General features: G+C 48.5%; 1 protein-coding gene across 1 annotated transcript in view; it reads right to left on the minus strand.

Moving 5' to 3' along the window:
- Positions 1 to 595: 595 nt before the first annotated feature.
- Positions 596 to 19300, minus strand: part of EML2 (EMAP like 2) — a 63998-nt gene continuing 45293 nt past the window's right edge. The window contains exons 16-23 of the mRNA XM_077463328.1: positions 10780 to 10911; positions 8799 to 8866; positions 7836 to 7924; positions 7656 to 7753; positions 7426 to 7513; positions 6133 to 6228; positions 2560 to 2690; positions 596 to 1017 (exon numbers count right to left, since the gene is read on the minus strand). Coding sequence (XP_077319454.1) covers positions 892 to 1017; positions 2560 to 2690; positions 6133 to 6228; positions 7426 to 7513; positions 7656 to 7753; positions 7836 to 7924; positions 8799 to 8866; positions 10780 to 10911 — 828 coding nt within the window. The 3' untranslated portion in view covers positions 596 to 891. The remainder of the gene's footprint in view (positions 1018 to 2559; positions 2691 to 6132; positions 6229 to 7425; positions 7514 to 7655; positions 7754 to 7835; positions 7925 to 8798; positions 8867 to 10779; positions 10912 to 19300) is intronic.

Raw genomic sequence — 19300 nt, forward strand, 5'->3', positions numbered from 1 at the left:
AGCTCATGTTAATTAGGTTTCAGGTTACAGTTTGTATTGTCATCCTGATGTATATATTTGTGTGTCATCTCAGATAAATCAGTTCAGTCCATGTTCAGCAAGTATTGCCTTGTTTGTTGTTGGGAGTGGTTGGAATATCTGATATCTATATTCGGACTGGGAGGAAGCGGTATATGAGGAAAGCACTCAAGCCGAGTGTGGGATATTTCGTTACAAAGCTGAAGTTAGAATCTGATTGGACGCCATGCACAGCTACACAAGAGGCTCCACCACTAATGTCCCCCACCTCGCAGCCAGGGACATGGCTATGGTCCAGGCCAAGGCTTTCATTATATGGCCCATAGGATGGCCAGGAGGCCAGCTACAACCTCCAACTTCTGATAGCCATGTGCCTGGCTGTCCCTTCACCAGGGTATAGGGCAATTGGTGATAGCCGTGCGCTTGGCTGTAACCTCACCAGGGTATATAGGGCAATTGGTGATAACCAATGTAGGGGAGGGGAGGGGCTTCTCTGTACATATTTCAATCCTCATATTATATAAAATGACCGGGGGCCCCTCTCTGACGGGTGAGAATAATAGAGCGGAGTCTGGAATCTCTGACATTCTTTATTGCAGGACATTTACAGTCAGGCCTGTGTGTGGTTCTATGTCTAGGACAAGGTGCTCCCCCGCCATGTGGCGGGCGGGGTCTGGAGTGGAGATTGTCCGTGGTAACATGCTTTCCGTCTGTCCACAGATAATGGGAGGTGCCTTGAGTGTGTCAACCAATCAGCTGGAAGCAAGAACTGTGCATATCAAAAGCCCGCTACAGGAACGGGGGAGGAGGCGGGGCGGAGCTACAGGGAAGACGGCTAGAGGTGCTGTGCAGGACGCTGTCGGCGGTACCGGGTCACATGACCATCCATTGCAGTACAGTGCTGTCCTTTCCGCCAACAGAGATCAGAGCGCTGTCATTGTGCAGGAAGGAGAGGCGGGTCACATGACTGCTGTGCCCACCATACCGGTGACTGGGAGCCTGGATGGAGATAACGGAGGTAAGGGTCAGTGTCACCAGAACAAATCATCCCACCCCCCCACCCCCACAGTGACCGCAACCAATCCCTTCCCCCATAGTGACCGCAACCAATCCCTTCCCCCATAGTGACCGCAACCAATCCCTTCCCCCATAGTGACCGCAACCAATCCCTTCCCCCATAGTGACCGCAACCAATCCCTTCCCCCATAGTGACCGCAACCAATCCCTTCCCCCATAGTGACCGCAACCAATCCCTTCCCCCATAGTGACTGCAACCAATCCCTTCCCCCCATACTGCCCAGAACCATTCCCATCCCCCAAAATTGCCCAGCCAGAACCAATCATCACCTCCCCCATAGTGACCGGAAACAAACATCATACCCTCCACAGCCAACTATTCACCAGCCTGTATGGATCATCTGTCCGTAACGTCAGCCATGATAAAAGGCAAGATGTACAGTATATTGATGGGGATATCCACCCCTCCTCCTTCTATATACATTATTCAGCCAGAACATTGTGACCACTGACAGGTGAAAGTGGGTGGGGCCTATTAGGCAGCAAGTGAACATGCTGTCCCCGAAGTTGATATGATGAAAGCAGAAAAAAATATGGACAAGTGTAAGGATTGGTGGGACTCTGACAAAGACCAAATTGTAATGTGTAGACAACGGGGTCAGAGCAACTCCAACACTGCAACTCTTGTGGGATGTTCCCAGTCTGCAGTGGTCCAAGGAAAGAGAACCAACCGGTGGCAGGGTCATGGGTGACCTAGGCTCATAGATAGCGGTGGAGGAGGGAAGCCTCGTTCACGGCGGTGGCGGAGGGAAGCCTCGTTCAAGGCGGTGGGGGAGGGAAGCCTCGTTCAAGGCGGTGGGGGAGGGAAGCCTCGTTCACGGCGGTGGCGGAGGGAAGCCTCGTTCACGGCGGTGGCGGAGGGAAGCCTCGTTCACGGCGGTGGCGGAGGGAAGCCTCGTTCACGGCGGTGGCGGAGGGAAGCCTCGTTCACGGCGGTGGCGGAGGGAAGCCTCGTTCACGGCGGTGGCGGAGGGAAGCCTCGTTCACGGCGGTGGCGGAGGGAAGCCTCGTTCACGGCGGTGGCGGAGGGAAGCCTCGTTCACGGCGGTGGGGAATAGGCTGAACAAGTTTGAAGTGTTGACTCCAAATCCTCCACATCTCAATTCAATTGAGCATCTGTGGTATGTGCGGGGAAAACACAAGCCCGATCCATAGAGGCCCCACCTCAACAACATACAGGACTTAAAGGATCTGCTAGTGATGGCTTAGTACCAGATACCACAGCGTACCTTCAGAGGTCTAGTGGAGGCCATGTTTGGACAGGTCAGGAAAAGGGGACCTACCCAATATTAGGTGGATGGTCATAATATTATGGCTGATCAGTGTATCTGAGTGCCGAGTATTCCTCTGTACCTGTATGTTGGCTATGACAATGTAACTATACTGTATGTGGAACTACCTACCTACATACTAGCCACATACAACACCACACAGACATATCCTCACATATGATGAGCGCCTTACCCGAGGGACCACACAGGGGTAGCTGAACAAACGCACTCCTCCAAAGTCGTCTCCTGTGGCCACCAGCTTCCGGTCATGTGACTTGATTACAGAATTTATATCTGTCCCATCCGCTCCCTCTGGCCACACCCCTGCAGAAGAGACATATGTTAGTAGGAAGGGGGAAGGTCATATCTGGTCACTCTATGGTGTTCAAACCACTAAATGACAGTATGGAGCATTACACCCCCTTCTAGTTCTGTCCAGGTAAAGTGACCAGGGAAGGGGACAAACCATAGAACGTTGACAGGGATGCTCACAGCGCTCACCTTCTAATCATAAAATGTCATCTTTGGCTTTGCCCAGAGTTCCACTTTAGCAGGGAGGCCTGCTGGGTACATTCCAGATCCTCAGATTATGTCCATCACTTGGGATTGGCTCAGGCCTCTGTGGGTTATTGTATGGCCTCGTTATAACTTCTAAGTGGAAAACCTTTTGTAGTTTATCACCCCCTGCTGGCCAGTAGGTCACAATCGAATCTCATTGGTTTCCCTTATAGGCTCAGTCCAGCCTGCCACCATCTCTGCACCGACACCCCAAATCATCACCATTTGGGGTCACATGTCAGTGTCATGGACCGTACTCAGCAGAAGGCTGTGACCTTTATTGGAATTTCTGCACAGATAGCTCATAAAATGTGATCTAATCATTGATCTCTAATCAATACCACTGACGTTTTTCACCCCACCTTTACCTATCAAAATACAAGATACCCGGGTCTGATATCCATCTCATTGTAGGACATCTATAACCTGGGTCTGATATCCATCTCATTGGAGGACATCTATAACCCGAGTCTGATATCCATCTCATTGGAGGACATCTATAACCTGGGTCTGATATCCATCTCATTGGAGGACATCTATAACCTGGGTCTGATATCCATCTCTTTGGAGGACATCTATACCCTGGGTCTGATATCCCTCATTGTAGGACATCTATAACCTGGGTCTGATATCCCTCTCATTGTAGAACATCTATAACCTGGGTCTGATATCCATCTCATTGGAGGACATCTATAACCCGAGTCTGATATCCATCTCATTGGAGGACATCTATAACCTGGGTCTGATATCCCTCTCATTGGAGGACATCTATAACCTGGGTCTGATATCCATCTCATTGTAGGACATCTATAACCTGGGTCTGATATCCATCTCATTGTAGGACATCTATAACCTGGGTCTGATATCCCTCTCATTGGAGGACATCTATAACCTGGGTCTGATATCCCTCTCATTGGAGGACATCTATAACCTGGGTCTGATATCCATCTCATTGTAGGACATCTATAACCTGGGTCTGATATCCCTCTCATTGGAGGACATCTATAACCTGGGTCTGATATCCCTCTCATTGGAGGACATCTATAACCTGGGTCTGATATCCCTCTCATTGGAGGACATCTATAACCTGGGTCTGATATCCATCTCATTGTAGGACATCTATAACCTGGGTCTGATATCCCTCTCATTGGAGGACATCTATAACCTGGGTCTGATATCCCTCTCATTGGAGGACATCTATAACCTGGGTCTGATATCCCTCTCATTGGAGGACATCTATAACCTGGGTCTGATAGCCATCTCATTGTAGGACATCTATAACCTGGGTCTGATATCCATCTCATTGTAGGACATCTATAACCTGGGTCTGATATCCATCTCATTGTAGGACATCTATAACCTGGGTCTGATATCCATCTCATTGTAGGACATCTATAACCTGGGTCTGATATCCCTCTCATTGGAGGACATCTATAACCTGGGTCTGATATCCCTCTCATTGTAGGACATCTATAACCTGGGTCTGATATCCATCTCATTGTAGGACATCTATAACCTGGGTCTGATATCCATCTCATTGTAGGACATCTATAACCTGGGTCTGATATCCATCTCATTGGAGGACATCTATAACCCGAGTCTGATATCCATCTCATTGGAGGACATCTATAACCCGGGTCTGATATCCCTCATTGTAGGACATCTATAACCTGGGTCTGATATCCATCTCATTGTAGGACATCTATAACCTGCGTCTGATATCCATCTCATTGTAGGACATCTATAACCCGGGTCTGATATCCATCTCATTGTAGGACATCTATAACCTGGGTCTGATATCCCTCATTGGAGGACATCTATAACCTGGGTCTGATATCCATCTCATTGTAGGACATCTATAACCTGGGTCTGATATCCATCTCATTGGAGGACATCTATAACCTGGGTCTGATATCCCTCTCATTGTAGGACATCTATAACCTGCGTCTGATATCCATCTCATTGTAGGACATCTATAACCTGGGTCTGATATCCATCTCATTGTAGGACATCTATAACCTGGGTCTGATATCCCTCTCATTGTAGGACATCTATAACCCGGGTCTGATATCCATCTCATTGTAGGACATCTATAACCTGGGTCTGATATCCCTCTCATTGTAGGACATCTATAACCTGCGTCTGATATCCATCTCATTGTAGGACATCTATAACCCGGGTCTGATATCCATCTCATTGTAGGACATCTATAACCTGGGTCTGATATCCCTCATTGTAGGACATCTATAACCTGCGTCTGATATCCAGGGCATGCCAACCAATCAGGGGAAAGGCACGCCAACCAATCCAGTCAGTTGCATGGCACGTTTTCTCTTCTGCTTTTAAAGCATTTGTTCAGTGCACAGTTAGGAACCATTTATGCGGATATCTAGATTTTCTTTAGGGTTCACAAAGTTCTGCAGAAGAACCTCCCCCCCCCCCCTCCAAATACACAGGGACCATCAGTGCCGGGACAAGGTCATCTAGAGCCCAGGGCAAACATGCCAAACTGCGCCCCCACCCCCAAGGTGTAGGAGCATTATGTGTCATCAAAAATTCCCCCCCCCCCCCAAAAAAAAAACTGAGCACTAATTGTTTTCACCCTCTAAGCATAAAATTCCCCCTCCTCCCAGTGCAAATCTGTTCCTCTGCTGAAATCCCCCCCCCCCCAAATCCCCCCCAATTCAAGTACCCCCCCAAAAAAAATCACTCCTCCTAGCACAAATTATCTACCTCTAAAATTGCCCCTCCCAATAACCCCATTGCAAATCCCCCCTTCTAGCACAAAGAACCCCAATCATCCCTCCTAGCACAAATCTTCCCCCATTCCTCCTCCCCCTAAATTTTAGCATTTTAGCACCCCCAAAATTCCGCTCCTAGACTAATACTCCCTGCTGCCCCCCAAATCCCCCTTTCCAACACAAATCCCCCTCCCTCAATTTCCTTGTTGTGCCCCCCCACCTCACATGATATCACAGCGCCCAGGGCAGCCGTCCCTTCTGCCCACCCCTTTTCCCGGCCCTGAGTGCCATCATCGGGTTCCCTGCCCCCCTCTCCCCCACCCATAGGGACCAAGAAGATGCCAATCAATGCCACCAACATTGACCTGTATTCTCTAAGTAATTTGTTATCCTGTAGCAGAGAGCTCAGCGGTGTACTGTCCGACAGAGAGCTCAGGCCTGACCTTGTCTTACCGCACTTCACTTACCCAGCACATGGAAGCTGAGAGTACAGGAAGCGTTCTCCCACTCCGCGTTCCTCACACTCTCCGCACTGACAATCTGCTTCGCCGAGTCCGGATCCCCTGAGCAAAGAAAGGAGAACAACATCTATCTACTTCATCTATATACAACGTATCCCATTACCCAACACCTCCTGTAGGATTGGCACACTTCTTCCTGCTGGAGGACTCTGCTCCTTCCTCTATAACTCTCCTCTCCTGAAATACTCTGCTCTGCTGGAGGACTCTGCTCCTTCCTCTATAAAACTCTCCTCTCCTGAAATACTCTGCTCTGCTGGAGGACTCTGCTCCTTCCTTTATAACTCTCCTCTTCTGAAATACTCTGCTGGAGGACTCTGCTCCTTCCTCTATAACTCTCCTCTCCTGAAATACTCTGCTGGAGGACTCTGTTCCTTCCTCTATAACTCTCCTCTTCTGAAATACTCTGCTGGAGGACTCTGCTCCTTCCTCTATAACTGTCCTCTCCTGAAATACTCTGCTGGAGGACTCTGCTCCTTCCTCTATAACTCTCCTCTCCTGAAATACTCTGCTCTGCTGGAGGACTCTGCTCCTTCCTCTATAAAACTCTCCTCTCCTGAAATACTCTGCTCTGCTGGAGGACTCTGCTCCTTCCTTTATAACTCTCCTCTTCTGAAATACTCTGCTGGAGGACTCTGCTCCTTCCTCTATAACTCTCCTCTCCTGAAATACTCTGCTGGAGGACTCTGTTCCTTCCTCTATAACTCTCCTCTTCTGAAATACTCTGCTGGAGGACTCTGCTCCTTCCTCTATAACTCTCCTCTCCTGAAATACTCTGCTGGAGGACTCTGCTCCTTCCTCTATAACTCTCCTCTCCTGAAATACTCTGCTCTGCTGGAGGACTCTGCTCCTTCCTTTATAACTCTCCTCTCCTGAAATACTTTGCTCTGCTGGAGGACTCTGCTCCTTCCTCTATAACTCTCCTCTCCTGAAATACTCTGCTGGAGGACTCTGCTCCTTCCTCATTAACTCTCCTCTTCTGAAATACTCTGCTGGAGGACTCTGCTCCTTCCTCTATAACTCTCCTCTCCTGAAATACTCTGCTGGAGGACTCTGCTCCTTCGTTCTTTATTTTCAGCTGGCAGATTGAATGAAAAAACTGCCCCGATTGCCCCATCGATATGTGTGTCACAATACACAGATAGGATGTGGCACAGATCATTCAGGGAAACCCGCCAAGTCAATCAGTTGCCGGCTATCCAGCCGTTGTACGGAGATTTATACAGACCCTCCGGGACTCACAGTATAGAACTTCGTAGTCTCCGCTGTTGGTCATGAAGCTGGAACTGTCTGAAGCCCAGTCCAGGTGTGTGATGTAGCTGGAGTGACCCTGGAAATACAAAAGGACTGGGCTGTATACCGCTCCACATATGATATACAGTCCAACCACCCCCCCGTATACCTTTCCACACCCCTCCTGTACACAGTCCATACACCTCACCAGTGGCCGGCAGTGGGCAGGTGTCACTCACCATACACTTGCCTACACGCCGGTACTCTCGCCCTTCCTCTGCCACTTCGTAGAGATAAGTGAAGTTGTCGTGTGACCCAACAGCCAAATACTGACCATCTGTGACCGAGACATGAAGACCATGAGCATCACAGAGCAATAAAATACACAGGGAGCGTGTCACAGGGGACAAGGAACATACCGGGACTGTAGGAGATACAACTGATCTGCTCCCCCGCGTCTGAGATACTGGTCACTATGACATGGGACTGAGCATCCAACACCAGGAACCTGCAAGACAGAACACCGGAGTGTTATACAGAGCAGACCATATCATATAATGACCATCAATTATTACCAAGAACAGAGGAGGACAATGACCTAGAATGGAGTACAGAGGAGGACCATGACCTATAATGGAGTACAGAGGAGGACCATGACCTATAAAATGGAGTACAGAGGGGGACCATGACCTAGAATGGAGTGCAGAGGGGGGCCATGACCTATACTGGAGTACAGAGGGGGGCCATGACCTATAATGGAGTACAGAGGAGGACCATGACCTATAAAATGGAGTACAGAGGGGGACCATGACCTAGAATGGAGTGCAGAGGGGGGCCATGACCTATACTGGAGTACAGAGGGGGGCCATGACCTATAATGGAGTACAGAGGGGGACCATGACCTAGAATGGAGTACAGAGGGGGACCATGACCTATAATGGAGTACAGAGGGGGACCATGACCTATAATGGAGTACAGAGGGGACCATGACCTAGAATGGAGTACAGAGGGGGACCATGACCTATAATGGAGTACAGAGGGGACCATGACCTAGAATGGAGTACAGTGGAGGACCATGACCTAGAATGGAGTACAGAGGGGGACCATGACCTAGAATGGAGTACAGTGGAGGACCATGACCTATAATGGAGTACAGAGGAGGACATGACCTATAATGGAGTACAGAGGAGGACCATGACCTATAATGGAGTACAGTGGAGGACCATGACCTATAATGGAGTACAGAGGGGGACCATGACCTATAATGGAGTACAGAGGAGGACCATGACCTATAATGGAGTACAGAGGGGGACCATGACCTATAATGGAGTACAGTGAAGGTCCATCCTTATATACATACATACATACATACGTTTCCTTACCTTCCAGTACAGGTCCCCACAGCTACAACACTGCCGGATGGGTGGAAGGCCGCCACTCTCACAGCATCCTATGGGGGGTATATGGAAAAAAAATGTTAAAGTATGCAGGGTGCCTACTGAAGTGTACCTGTAATGCAGTATTGATCGAGGTACCAGACAAATTACAGACACAATAAAACCCCATTTTTAACAGACAACTCATTCACCCACTTCCTGCACCTCCCATACCAGGATCATGTCCTAGACACCCCCCATACAGGAGTACTACCCCCATACCAGGATCATGTCCTAGACACCCCCCATACAGGAGTACTACCCCCATACCAGGATCATGTCCTAGACACCCCCCATACAGGAGTACTGCCCCCATACCAGGATCATGTCCTAGACACCCCCCATACAGGAGTACTACCCCCATACCAGGATCATGTCCTAGACACCCCCCATACAGGAGTACTGCCCCCATACCAGGATCATGTCCTAGACACCCCCCATACAGGAGTACTACCCCCATACCAGGATCATGTCCTAGACACCCCCCATACAGGAGTACTGCCCCCCATACCAGGATCATGTCCTAGACACCCCCCATACAGGAGTACTGCCCCCATACCAGGATCATGTCCTAGACACCCCCCATACAGGAGTACTGCCCCCATACCAGGATCATGTCCTAGACACCCCCCATACAGGAGTACTGCCCCCATACCAGGATCGTGTCCTAGACACCCCCCATACAGGAGTACTGCCCCCATACCAGGATCATGTCCTAGACACCCCCCATACAGGGGTACTATCCCCATACCAGGATCATGTCCTAGACACCCCCCATACAGGAGTACTGCCCCCATACCAGGATCATGTCCTAGACACCCCCCATACAGGAGTACTACCCCCATACCAGGATCATGTCCTAGACACCCCCCATACAGGAGTACTGCCCCCATACCAGGATCATGTCCTAGACACCCCCCATACAGGAGTACTACCCCCATACCAGGATCATGTCCTAGACACCCCCCATACAGGAGTACTGCCCCCATACCAGGATCATGTCCTAGACACCCCCCATACAGGAGTACTACCCCCATACCAGGATCATGTCCTAGACACCCCCCATACAGGAGTACTGCCCCCCATACCAGGATCATGTCCTAGACACCCCCCATACAGGAGTACTGCCCCCATACCAGGATCATGTCCTAGACACCCCCCATACAGGAGTACTGCCCCCATACCAGGATCATGTCCTAGACACCCCCCATACAGGAGTACTGCCCCCATACCAGGATCGTGTCCTAGACACCCCCCATACAGGAGTACTGCCCCCATACCAGGATCATGTCCTAGACACCCCCCATACAGGGGTACTATCCCCATACCAGGATCATGTCCTAGACACCCCCCATACAGGAGTACTGCCCCCATACCAGGATCATGTCCTAGACACCCCCCCATACAGGAGTACTGCCCCCATACCAGGATCATGTCCTAGACACCCCCCATACAGGAGTACTGCCCCCATACCAGGATCGTGTCCTAGACACCCCCCCATACAGGAGTACTGCCCCCATACCAGGATCGTGTCCTAGACACCCCCCCATACAGGAGTACTGCCCCCATACCAGGATCGTGTCCTAGACACCCCCCATACAGGAGTACTGCCCCCATACCAGGATCATGTCCTAGACACCCCCCATACAGGGGTACTATCCCCATACCAGGATCATGTCCTAGACACCCCCCATACAGGGGTATTGCCCCATTCTGGGATTGTTCACTAGATTCTGGGCCCCCTCAATGCTCTGTTGGACGAGGTTTCTGGTTGCTCGTAGTGTAATCTTGCAGTGTGTTGGAGCAGACCAGAAACCAATTTGCCAGCACTGGCTGCAGACAGCAGGGGAGAAGTACATTTATACTAAATACAGACCCCTGACCTGTACAAATTCCGGCCCTTAGGGTCCCAATCCCGGGTTCTCACCTCCAGTGTGGTGCTCCAGACTGGTTGATGCTCTTTGCTGTTCCAGAGATGAACCTGCTTGTCATGGCCACAGGTCAGGAAGAGATCGAGAGATGGGTGGCAGCAAAGACCCCACAGTTCATCCGTGTGACCCTAAAAGAGAGCAGAGGAGAAGCTCATGGGTCATGTGCCGAGAATTCAGTCCTCCACTTATGGAACTACATGAAGGATGGCGAGTATGAGTGCCATGAAATAAATCAGTCTGAGGACCTGGAATATCTGAATGGTCAGACACCATGGGGTTGATTTACTAAAACAGGAGAGTGAAAAATCTGGTGCAGATGTGCATGGTAGACAATCCGCTTCTAACTTCAACTTGTTCAGTTAACCACTTTGCACCCACGCCATAGACAAAAGACATCTACAGCACGGCGCTCAATTGCCGAGAGGGTGCCCCTGGATGTCCTCCTATTTACCCCCTCCCTGTGCGCCCCCTGCACGCATTGTGGAAAATCTGTGTTGGCTGTGCCCCTTGGACACAGCCAATCACAGATCGTGCTAAATGGCCAATCACAGCGGCCATTTAGCACTCGATCTTTGTGTCCAATGAGAGATGATCTCAAATGTAAACATATGAGATCATCTCTCATTGCCGGCTCTCCCACCTCACACAGTGTGCGAGGAGGGAGAGCTTCTGTGCTTCAGCTAGTGAGTGATTGCGAATGTACAAAAACACATATACAGCGCCCACAGTACCTATCAGTGCCACCTGCCACATCAGTGCCACATATCAGTGCCATTTGTCACCAGTGCAATCCGCCAGTGTCACATGTCATCAGTGCCATTTGTCATCACTAAGAATGTCACAAAGATTATTTTCAGCCGAGGAGGCATACAATATTCTTGCGGCCGACAAAAGCAAGGGAGAGCTCTCCACTTCGGATTCCTCATATTCAGATTCTGAGTCTGACGTTGACTACAAGCCTATCCTAGCCAGTGGTACACTGACAGCCTCAGAGGAGGAGGATGAGAGTCTGCCCCCCAGACAAAGGCATACTGGTGAGGAGGCAGTGCCATCCACCAGCACTGCAGTGCCATCCACCAGCACCGCAGAGCCATCCACCAGCACCGCAGAGCCATCCACCAACACCGCAGAGCCCTCCACCAGCACCGCAGTACCTCGGCAAAGGCCAAGTACCAGTGGGGTGTCACCTCAGCCCCAAAGGGTTAGGTTCCATGCCAGCCTTCCCTATTCCCTTCAGAACCCCTTGTGGCTTCCTCCTAATTCAGGAGAAGTTACCGTTCTCCCTTTCACTGCCCAGCCAGGAGTCCAGATGGACACAGAAATTTTTTCCCGGATAGACTTTTTCCATTTAATTTTTACTGAGGACATGCTTGCATCGATTGTGGCCCAGTGCAACCCATATGCACAACAATTCATAGCAAGTAACCCAATGTCCTCTTATACCCTACGAGTGGAGAGCCCTAACAGTGGAGGAGTTTAAAACATATTTGGGCCTCACATTCTGTATGGGACTAAATAGAAAAAATGAATTACGTTCATATTGGTCATCCCGCCCCATCTACCACATGCCCATCTTTTCCTCAGTAATGCCCAGGACCAGATATCTCATGATTATGAGATTCCTACACTATAAACGACAATACCCAGTGCCCTCCCTGAAATTACCCAAATTGTGATACGCTTTATAAAATTCGGCCGCTAATAAATAATTTTTCTGAGATCTTCCCCCAGTTGTTTACCCCAGACCAACACATATATGTGGATGAGTCCCTTGTCAAATTTTCTGGCAGGCTGGACTTAAAACAATTTATTCCCACCAAAAGGGCTATGGGGTGAAGATGTATAAATTGTGCGACCGAGCCACAGGGTATACGTATTCCTTCATGGTATACGAAGGGAAGGACACCCAGCTACACCCCCCTAATTGCCCAGAATACATCAGATCAAGCGGGAACTCATAAACCCACTCCTGGAGAAAGGCTACCATTTGTATGCGGACAATTTTTATACTAGTTTGTCCCTGTTCCTCAACCTTCACAGAAAGAACACTCCAGCATGCGGCACCATAAGGACGAACCGGAGGGGCTTTCCTCAAAGCCTCGTCAACAAGAAGTTAAGAAGAGGAGAAGCGGCGAGTTTATGGAATGAGCAAAATCTTTCTGTGAAGTGGAGGGACAGAAGGGATGTCTACATGCTTTCTTCGATCCTCAACAATACATTCGTTGAGATCACCAGGAGGAATGGCCCAATCCAAAAGCCAACATGTATCCACAAATACAACATGTTCATGGGGGGTGTCAACTTCAACAACCAGATTCTCGAACCCTACCTTTCCACAAGACGAACATACCAGCGGTATAAAAAAAGTTTCAAGTTATTTGTTTCATTTGGCCATATACAACACCTATGTAATCTATCGCAACTCCACCGAAACACCCAAACCCTTCCTCGGCTACCAGGAGGAAATCACCACTGCCCTTATTTACCCGAACGGCCCACCAGAAAACATTCGATCCGATGTGATTACCACTCTTTGAACTCCACTTTCCTGATAAAATCCCTCCCAGACCAACAAGCCAAAACCGTCAGAAAAAATGGCGGTTGTGCACCAAACGAGGAGTGAGAAGAGACACCACTTATTGTGCCCAACGTCCTTCCCAGCCAGGCCTCTGCATAGTGGACTGTTTCTGCCGTTTCCATACTTCACTCAATTATTAGTGAAGTATGGTAAACATAACCCTCACTTCCTGCCATTTACCTTCACACCATTATGCCTCTGCTTGCTCTGTAACTGACCCTGGCTTGTTATTCGACCACGCTTCCGCCTACTGATTCTGTACATACCTCTGCCTGATCTGGAACTGACTCTGGACTGTTTGACCATGCCTCTTGCCTACCTCTTGGACTGATCTTGTACCCTGCCAGTGGACTAGTGGGATTCATAACACAGGGGTCTCATATGTGAGGGGCTCCAGAATTGTTTTTCTGGATGAAGAAAACAATTTAATTTGTTTTCTCATTCCTAGATTAGGGTCTGGAGACTCGGAGGCTTCAAAGAGATTTGGGTGGGAGAAGCCTCTACCCCATCCCCATTCTGTCCTGAACGAGGCCCTACTTTTGCCTGTAGGACCTATGCTATGCCTCTGCCTGTCGCATGAACTGACCACACCACATGGACCTGCCTACTGCCAGGACCAATATTTTGGCACTGCTGATAATCTCTGCCTGCACTGACCCTGGACTGTCTATGGACAGTATTCCTGCCTGTTGCCTGGAAAATTGTGTTTGTTTTTGTTGACCAAGTCCCTGCCTGCTGCCTGGACCAGTGCTATCCTCCTGTGGAAAACTGCGCTACTAAAAATACAGGTAATGTTTTGTTTACTTTTTGCTCAGCAGAATGTATTTGAGAGTGTAATTCTTGGTATGTGCATGCTACCGTATGTGTCCCTAAAACGCCTGATGGTGCTCCTTGCATGTTGGGCCTCTGTATGTGGCCAGGCTGTGTAAAAAATTCTCACACATGTGGTATCACCATACTCAGGAGGAGTAGCAGAATGTATTTTGGGGTGTAATTGTTGCTATTTACATGCTATATGTTGGAAATATCTTATAAATGGACAACTTTGTGTAAAAAAAGACAGAAGTGTTTTAATTTTTTTCCCCCACATTATCCAAAAACTTCTGGAAAAAAAATGAACCATTCAAAAGACTCATTATGCCTCATAGATTATAAATTGAGGTGTTAGCTTTCCAAAATGGGGTCACTTTGTGGACGTTTTTATTGTCCGGGTGCTCCAAGGCCTTCAAAAATGTAATAGGTGGTTGAGAAATGAGATGTGTCATTTATGCTCCTAGAACGCCTGATGGTGCTATTTTAATGTTGGTCCTCTGTATGTGGCCAGGCTGTGTAAAAGTCTCACACATGTGGTATCGTAATACTCAGGAGGAGTAGCAGAATGTATTTTGGGGCATCATTTGTGGTATACACATGCCACGTGAGAGAAATAACCTATTACAATGAAAATTTGTGGGGAGAAAAAAAAATCTTAATTTGCAAATAATTGTGGGAAAAAATGACATCAAAAACCTCACCATGCCTTTTACTAAACATCTTGGAATGTCTACTTTCAAAAAAGGGGTCATTTGGGGGGTATTTGTACTTTCCTGGCTTGTTCGGGTCGCAAGAAATGAGATCGACCACCAGTACATCAGATGTGATCAATTTATTATGATTGGCACCAGAGCTTGTAGACTCTCTAACTTTCACAAAGACCAAATAATATCCACTAATTTGGGTTATTTTTTTACCAAAGATATATAGCAGTATAAATTGTGGCCAAAATTTATGAAGAAAAATTAATAATTTGCAAAATTTTAATCACAGAAACTAAGAAAAATGCGTTTTTTTTTTCCAAATTCTCCGTGTTTTTTTATTTATAGCGCAAAAAATAAAAAACCCAGGAGGTGATCATATACCACCAAAAGAAAGCTCTATTTGTATGAAAAAAAAGGAAAAAATAAATTAATTTGGGTACAGTCTTACATGACTGAGTGACTGTCATTCAAAGTGTGACAGCGCTGAAAGCTGAAGATTGGTCTGGGCAGGAGGGGGGTTTAAGTGCCCGGTAGGCAAGTGGTGAAGCTTTGCTAAATAAATAACACCTGAAAGCTGATTGCTTACCAAGCAGAGCTGCACCAGGTTTTGCACTCTCCAGTCTCATTAAATCTACCTCACTGTATCATATGAATGGATTTTTTGTTTTACGTCATGTGACTACATTGAGGTCACCTGAACACTTTAAATGGTCATTTTCTGAACCTGCATGTAATGTAATCAGAAGACAATTGCATGTCTGCGGACACCATATTGATAGTGTTGCCTGTATTTTCCAGGACAGACACTGTTCTCCCACATGTTCTATTTCTAGGTCCGTCAGAATTTGCATAAAAAAACTCAGATGAGGGATACACACGATCAGAATATACGATGAAAAGCTTCCGTCTGACTTTTTCTGTTGGACATTCCGCCCGTGTGTACACGGCATCAGAGTTACCTGCAAAGGGCATAAACATACACATCCCGCCAACACTATAATGCACATTTATGGAAAGAAATGTATTTGACCTCCATCTCAGGTCTACCGTCTGTCCAGGTGTGTGATCTGGTGGTCTGAGGTCCATCTCAGGTCTATTGTCTGCCCAGGTGTATGCTCTGGGGGTCTGAGAGATTGCGAGGTCCATCCCATGTCTATGGTCTGCCCAGGTGCATGATCTGGGGGTCTGAAAGATTGTGAGGTCCATCCCACATCTATGGTCTGCCCAGGTGTATGCTCTGGGGGTCTGAGAGATTGCGAGGTCCATCCCATGTCTATGGTCTGCCCAGGTGCATGATCTGGGGGTCTGAAAGATTGTGAGGTCCATCCCACATCTATGGTCTGCCCAGGTGTATGCTCTGGGGGGTCTGAGAGATTGCGAGGTCCATCCCATGTCTATGGTCTGCCCAGGTGCATGATCTGGGGGTCTGAAAGATTGTGAGGTCCATCCCACATCTATGGTCTGCCCAGGTGTTTGCTCTGGGGGTCTGAGAGATTGCGAGGTCCATCCCAGGTCTATGATCTGGTGGTCTAAAGGATTGTGAGGTCCACCTCAGGTCTATGGTCTGCCCAGGTGTATCAACTGTTGGTCTGAGGAATTGTGAGATCAGTCACTGTTTTATGATCTGCCCAGGTGTGTAAGGGATTGTGAGGTCCATCTCAGGTCTATGGTCTACCCAGGTGTGTGAGGGATTGTAAGGTCCATCTCAGGTCTATGGTCTGCCCAGTTGTGTGATTGATTGTGAGGTCCATCTCGGGTCTATGGTCTGCCAGGTGTATGAGGTCCAGCTCGGGTCTGTGGTCTGCCCAGGTGTGTGATCTGGTGGTCTAAAAGATTGTAAGGTCCATCTCAGGTCTATGGTCTGACAAGGTGTAAGATTGTGCCCTCAACACTCTACAGAAACTGCTTTCCTAAAACTCACAAAACGACTTACTAACAACAAAAACAAATGGACATTATTCTGTACTCTTACTTCTGGACCTTTCCACTGCCTTTGATTTGGTTGACCTTCCCCTCCTCCTCAAAAAAATAAAATAAAAAAAACTTTACTCCTTTGGTCTCCATGAATGTACTCTTCACTGGTTCTCATCCTACCTATCCCACCACACCTTCAGGGTCACTTACAATTCTACTTTCTCCTCTCCTCTTCCTTTCTCAGTTGGGGTCCCCCAAGGTTCTGTTCTTGGACCTCTCCTATTCTCCATCTACATCTCCTCCCTTCCTCCTCTTCCTTTCTCAGTTGGGGTCCCCCAAGGTTCTGTCCTTGGACCTCTCCTATTCTCCATCTACACCTCCTCCCTTCCTCCTCTCCTCTTCCTTTCTCAGTTGGGGTCCCCCAAGGTTCTGTCCTTGGACCTCTCCTATTCTCCATCTACACCTCCTCCCTTCCTCCTCTCCTCTTCCTTTCTCAGTTGGGGTCCCCCAAGGCTCTGTTCTTGGACCTCTCCTATTCTCCATCTACACCTCCTCCCTGGGCAAGCTGATTGCCTCTCATGGCTTTCAATATCATTTATACACTGACGACACCCAAATCTGTCTTTATACCCTTCAGCTCACTCCATCAGTCTCCTCACATATCGCTAATACATATTAGTCTGGATGTGACACTTCCTCAAACTCAATCTATGCAAAACCAAGCTCATAATATTACCCCCCCCCCCCCCCATGTGCCCCTTTCCCTGACTTCTCTGTCAAGATCAATGGCACAGCTATCAGCCCTTCCCCACACCCTAGGGTGCTAGGTGTACTCCTGGAACTCTTGAACTTTCCTTTCCATATTCAATTACTGTCCAAATTATGCCGTCTCAACCTCCGCAACATCTCCAGAATATGCCCCTTTCTAATAACACCACAAAGTTAATTCACTACCTGGTCATCTCTCGCCTCAACTACTGAAACTCCCTCTTCATTGGCTTACCTCTCTATAGGCTATCCCAGTCCATCATGCTGTCAGATTTATCAACCTTACAAGCCGCTCAGTGTCTGCTACCCCTCTCTGCCAATCCCTCCATTGGCTGCCGCTCACCCAACAAATTAAATTCAAAGTACTAACAATAAAGTACAAAGCCATCCACAACTCTGCCCCCGGCTACATCATAAACCTTGTCTCAAAATACCAACCCAATTGTTATCTTTGTTCCTCCCAAGACCTCCTGCTCTCCTCCCAAGACCTCCTGCTCTCTAGTTCCCTTGTCATCTCCTCCCAGGACTTCTCTTGAGCCTCTCCTATCCTTTGGAATTCCCTTCCCCAATCTGTCCATCTCAGGTCTATGGTCTGCCCAACTGTATGATCTGGTGGTCTGAGGGATTGTGAGGTCCATCTCAGGTTTATGGTTTGCCCAGATGTATGAACTGGGTGTGTGAGGGATTGTGAGGTTCATCTGAGGTCTATGGTCTGCCCATGTGTATGATCTGGCTGTGTGAGAGATTGTAAGGTCCATCTCAGTTCTATGGTCTACCTGGGTGTATGACCTGTTGGTCTGAGGCATTGTGAGGTCCACCTCAGGTCTATGGTCTGCCCAGGTGTATAATCTGGGTGTGCGAGGTCCATCTCATGTCCACGGTCTACCTGGGTGTATGACCTGTTGGTCTGAGGCATTGTGAGGTCCATCTCAGGTCTATAGTCTGCACATATATGATCCGGTGGCCTGAGGGATTGTGAGATCTGTGGTCTTCCCAGGTGTGTGATTGATTGCGAGGTCCATCTCAGGCGTATGGTCTGCCTAGGTGTGTGAAGGATTGTAAGGTCCATCTCAGATCTGCAGTCTGCCTGGATTTATGATCTGGTGGTCTGAGGGATTGTGAGGTCCATCTCAGGTCTATGGTCTGCCAAGGTGTAGGATTTCACCCTCAACACTCCTCAGAATCTGCTCTCCTAAAACTCCAACGACTTACAGTAAAAACGAATGGACACCATTCTGTACGCTTACTTCTGGAGCGCTCTGCTGCCTTTGATACGGTTCACCTCACCGCCCTCAGAAAACCTTACTTCTTTGGTCTCCATGACTGTGCTCTTCGCTGGTTCTCAGCTACTTATCCCACTGCACCCTCTGTACTCCTCAGCTCACTCCATCACTCATTTCCCAACAAACATATCAGCCTGAATGTCACACCACTTCCTCAAACTCAATCTATCCAAAACTGAGCTCATGATATTCCCTCCCCTACGTGCCTCTTCCCCCGACTTCTCTGTCAAGATCAATGGCACAGCTATCAGCCCGTCCCCGCACGCCATGGTGCTAGGTGTTATCCTGGACTCTGAACTCTCCTTTCCATATTCAATCACTGTCCAAATCATGCCACCTCAACATCTCCAGAATACGCCCCTTCCTAACCAATAACACCACAAAGCTTCTAATTCACTCCCCGGTCATCGCACGCCTCAACTACTACAACTCCCTCCTCATTGGATTACCTTTACAT

This window comes from Lithobates pipiens, unplaced genomic scaffold (assembly GCF_037356315.1).
Source record: "Lithobates pipiens isolate NorthernLeopardFrog02 unplaced genomic scaffold, aLitPip1_a1.2 Scaffold_3, whole genome shotgun sequence".
NCBI lineage: Eukaryota > Metazoa > Chordata > Amphibia > Anura > Ranidae > Lithobates > Lithobates pipiens.